The sequence below is a fragment of the Penaeus chinensis genome, chromosome 27 (genome assembly GCF_019202785.1).
Source record: "Penaeus chinensis breed Huanghai No. 1 chromosome 27, ASM1920278v2, whole genome shotgun sequence".
In the NCBI taxonomy this organism is placed as follows: Eukaryota; Metazoa; Arthropoda; class Malacostraca; order Decapoda; family Penaeidae; genus Penaeus; species Penaeus chinensis.
This window is the reverse complement of record NC_061845.1, coordinates 14,314,521-14,319,520: the sequence shown is the minus strand read 5'-3', so window position 1 is coordinate 14,319,520 and position 5,000 is coordinate 14,314,521. Positions and strand designations below refer to the sequence as shown.

General features: G+C 32.1%; 1 protein-coding gene across 9 annotated transcripts in view; it reads left to right on the top strand.

Moving 5' to 3' along the window:
* The window catches only part of LOC125039253 (inositol 1,4,5-trisphosphate receptor-like), a 141,353-nt gene that overhangs the window by 93,767 nt on the left and 42,586 nt on the right, over positions 1 to 5,000 (top strand). For 8 of the 9 annotated variants that reach the window (XM_047633071.1, XM_047633068.1, XM_047633066.1 and 5 more), the window contains 3 exons: positions 1,814 to 1,928; positions 2,591 to 2,730; positions 4,670 to 4,711. In XM_047633071.1, coding sequence (XP_047489027.1) covers positions 1,814 to 1,928; positions 2,591 to 2,730; positions 4,670 to 4,711 — 297 coding nt within the window. The remainder of the gene's footprint in view (positions 1 to 1,813; positions 1,929 to 2,590; positions 2,731 to 4,669; positions 4,712 to 5,000) is intronic. The other variant, XM_047633069.1, reaches the window with a different exon arrangement.

Below are 5,000 nucleotides of genomic sequence, written 5' to 3'. Positions count from 1 at the left end.
CCCTCCCTCTCTCTCTCTCTCTCTCTCTCTCTCTCTCTCTCTCTCTCCCTTCTCCTCTCTCTCTCTCTCCCCCTCCCCCCCCCTCCCCCTCCTTCCCTCCCTCCCTCCCTCCCTCCCTCCCTCCCTCCCTCCCTCCCTCCCTCCCTCCCTCCCCTCCCCCCCCCCCCCTCTCTCTCTCTCTCTCCCTTTTTCTCCCTCCCTCTCCACTTCCCAATCATGTGGTGGTTTAAAGATTTGATTAGGATTGTTTTCAAATGTAAATTTTACCAGTAGGGTTTTATTTTTGTGAAACAAATGGGATATAGTATTAGATTTTATGACATAAATGTGTTGCTTATTGGTAAGAAACAGATCTGTAGATGTTATACAGATACACATATTCCATGAAGTTCCAGTCAGGATTTCAGCATTTAGTAATGTCACATAATAAAATGGTTATTAAAAAACGTTTTGGTTGCGTTGAAAACATAACTAATTTTTTGTGCAGCTTTTACTTGCCTGATTAAGTTATTTCTGAATAGATAACACAGCCAATATATACATAATATATTCTTATGAAATTATGAAGCTCCAGCAAAATTTGTGTTTAGGAATGACCTACAGTATAATGGTTATCAATAGCCATTTTGCTTATGAAATGTAAATATACAAGTTTTTAATATATGGAGCTTTCATTTACTTCATTAAACAGATATTTCAAAGAGTTTGAAACTGTTCCAGAATAGAGGACATAGCTAAAATATGTAAAAAGATATGCATAATATATTTTGTGACAGATTATGTTCCAGTGAAAATTTCAGTGTTTTGGAGTAACATGCAAGATAATAGTTATTTAAAACATTTTTGGCTATTTAGAAAATGTTTTTGCTGACATTCTTACACTGATCTTTCAGAATAGAAATAGCAGACATATGAGGTGATAGGAATAATGCAGTTTTATGAAAAAATGTCCTGGGAAGGTCAATAATTTTATAGTTTTGTTATAATTACCAAGTATATGTAATCAAAATGTGTCATAAACAATACCAAAGTTTATCAGATACTGTTTAGTTAAAGTTTTGTTTTGTGAAGCTGATTAGAGAGTTCAGTAATAGGTTCATTTCCAGATCACCCTCCCCCTTTCTTTTTTTCACAATGAAGAGTTGGTAGGAGAGAATGGGCTTTCATAATTCAGTTTCTATTTTAATTTTAAGTTCGCATTTTCATGATTTCATACATGAGTTTTAGGACCAATGGATTTCATGTTTGCTTCCTTAAGCCTTGTTGAAGACCAAAAATAACCTCAGCTTTGTATATGAGAAGAGAATGTATGCAAACTTAACAAATGCCTTATCATGCTTCATGTCATAGAGTGGATTGCATATATATGCGTTTTTTTATGATTATTATATTTTTTAAGAATAACCTACAAAGAATTTTATGGAGTAGTTTCACAGTACACTAATGTGAACATGCAGATTATTAACATATTAGTGTGTTAGAATCTCATTAAATGTTTTTGATAGATTTTACACTATGCTGCAAGTTACATACGTGACTTAAAATTATTTCAGTATTTCTGTTTAGCCTTTGTTATTCTTTTGATAGGACTTAAAGAAAAGAGAGATATGAGTTTTGGTTCTGATATATCTAGAAGTGATGTCTTCTATATAGTAATTTATTTAAAATAATTTTTATTTTTGGAGTATGTTGTAATTCAGGTTTTTTTAAATAAAGTATATAGCAGATGGGTCTCCAGTGTTCATCTCATTGCATTCAACACACCTCCCCTAGAATGCATAAAGTTATCCTCAATAACATTCCATTAACTCAGACACGGCAGCCAGTGTTTGTGCAACTGCTCCACCATGTGTACAGAGTCAGCCAAGCCGTCTTGGGACACCAGAGGGTCAATGTAGAGAACTGTATAAAAACTCTTACAGAAGTTGGTAAGTTTGTTATAGTTTGTTTGTTTTTTCATCTTGTGGGCTTCTGTTTCATTTCACTTTAAAGTCTTTTCTTTCTATCAAATTGAGGCATGTATGAAACTGTTAATGATTTTTTTTTTCACTACTTGGAAGTTTGTTTAGGATATTCTATATCTCCAGAGAAGTTGTCTTATCTCTGTCTGGTGCTTTATATTGTTGTTCAAAGCTATATGAAATATGTTTATTAGAATGTTACTTTTTCCTTTAATGGGAAGAAGTCAGCAGTGTCCAAATGGGTCTTTTTTTCACTTTATTTTGTTTTCATAATTATTTATTATTTATATTTTCTCTGTTATGTGAGTCCTTTGACAATTTAAAGCATACGTGACTTAAATTTATTTCAGTATTTCTGTTTAGCCTCTGTTATTCTTTTGATAGGACTTAAAGAAAAGAGAGATATGAGTTTTGGTTCTGATATATCTAGAAGTGATGTCTTATATATAGTAATTCATTTTAAAAAAAATTGTGAGGAGGGGATAAATATTGTGTTAGTCTAAGTATATTTTAGAGAAATTAACCTAAATTAATTCAACACTGGTGATTGAGATTTTATAAGTTTTCTGCTATAAGATCAACACTTCTAGATACAAGAAGAGACTAAAGACTTCTGCTTTTACTTCTAGCTCGCAAGCATAATATCTCCATTCCTAGTGACTTGGAAGCTCAAGTTGTAAGCATGTCCCAGCGCACTAACATCATCATGTCCAGGACTGCGACCCAGTGGAGCAAAAGAGCCACACGAAGGGATGCTTCATCTACATCTGTAAGTTCCACAAATTGGTTATTCATTTGTTATTTCATGTATTTGTGGCAATTAAAGTTACCATTGGTAATCTATTAGCTGTGGAAGTTTGTTGGAATATTATTTCCTATTCATGCATGTTTTTCAGTGATCTTTGGTTTCTAAAGGAGGATTAATCATAGAATCATTATTACAAGTAATTAAAACAAGAAAAGAAGAAAAACCGTAATTCACATACCCTATATCATTTTATTTTTTATTCTGTGATAAAGAACAAATTAACTGATATTGATGTTTCAGACAGTGTGATGCTCAACTCCCATTTATAGAAAATTGTTGTCTTTTAACAACAATATATCTTTTCCTGTCATATTTGTTGCAATATCAGTATTATTGTAGAAGTTTGTTATTAAAGTCTTGCATGAATAGAAAGAAAAGTATATATATAATTGTATTTGGCACTTTAGAAAAAAGCTGCATGTAAGATTGTTTAGCATGATTCCCTGCAACATAAAGCCTGAAGCACAAAGCTTATTGGTAGGGAATGGTGGCAAAATAAAGACATTGAGAATGATAAAGCTTAAAGCATGTTGATTGAGAGTATGATAATTTTTTTTCTCAGGCAATGCTAACACTCACAAATATTACTTGAGATTATTTGAGTCTTTACTTAGAACAAGACAGTGCAAACATGAGAGAAAGACCTATTCCAATTTTCAATATATATATCACATTTTTTGTAAAACATTTCTCATAGCTGAAAAATCTGTAATAAATGTAAGTTATGTACACTCTATATCCAGCTCATCAGTGCTAAAAGATTTCTTTGCTACATTGTTTCTCGAATCCGTATATGAGAATGAGTAATGATTCTCAAGATCATGCATGAAAACATTTAATGAAAATATGACAGTTGACTGAGACTTCATACAAGATACATTCAAAATTTGCAACAGATACAATGTCATTACCTCATATTGGATGTTAATTTGTTAGCATCTTGTGACTGCATGTTGAATGCTGTTCATTACTGAATGTTAGCTTTAAATTCCATAAGAGAAATGAAACTTTAAAGTAATAACCAGGCTTGCTGGGAATGTTGCAGGAATAAGTGGTTTATGTGCCTGACATAAATGACATGATTCAAGGCATGTCATCAGTTTGATTCACAATTACTGTCCAAAGTTTACAACCCATAAGTATTTTTTGTGTGTGTGTATTTTTATACTAATGGGTTATTGATTATTATTAATTGTGATATTACTTTTGTTGTTATTATGATTATTGTTTCATATTTGTTCATTCAGAATAAGTTGTAAATTGATAAAACTTTATTCATTCATTCATATGAAGTAAATGTCATAATCCTCTCTGGAAATATTAAATGCCACTCTTGATATTGTTCTCTTTATGAATTGGATAGAGAAGTCTTTCTTTGTGCTTTTCAACTCCTCTGATATTGTTTGCATTGCATTATCTGTCTTGTTTAATGCATCTGCATGTATTTGCCTTGCTTAGATAGGAAGCATTGTGTACTGCACAATCATAGGTTAAGTTTTAATTTGATTTAAATAGGTCTTAAGATTTTCAGTTATTAATTAGAACATCAAAGGTTAAATGTCTATGGTTAATTGTTCTGTAATAATTGGGAACTAACCATATAAATTTTTATTTCTTAAATTAATTTCAACATTGTACAGAGTTAAAGGGTATTAGAAGATTATGCTAAATATGTTGTGATTAGACAGTATGGAAATAGATGAGCTGCATTTCATTTATTTTTTATTTATTCATGTATTTTTTTGTTTATTTATTTCATATGATTTCTAGGCTACTGCTGGAGAAAGCATTCTGTGTATATTGAGTTTCTCTCATTTTGCTCTTTTCTAACAAGTGTCCTGAGATTACGGCCTCTCGCCAGGGATTTAATTAAGACTGATATTCTTGCATTTTCCTGTAGCTTTGCAATGAGTTTATGTTCGAAGAAGCTGAAGGAGATCAGGTGAGATGAGTGGCAAAGTGAATGGTATCATGCTTTCTGTATGCCAAGTTCTTAGATGCTTTAGACAGTGCTGAGGTCATGACCTAAACTGCAATGCCAGAAAGCTGTCTGTTGGATGTGTATTTTTTGGTCAACTCTAGATTTAGATCAAAGGGTGTAGAGCAGCTTGATCTGTAGAAACATTGGGAAAGTTATCCTCAATTATCTTTTTTTTTTTTTTTTTTTTTTTTTTTCCCTTACTAAATGATGGGAATTTGTGATCTATGCCCTTAATTAGTTTATAGATTTT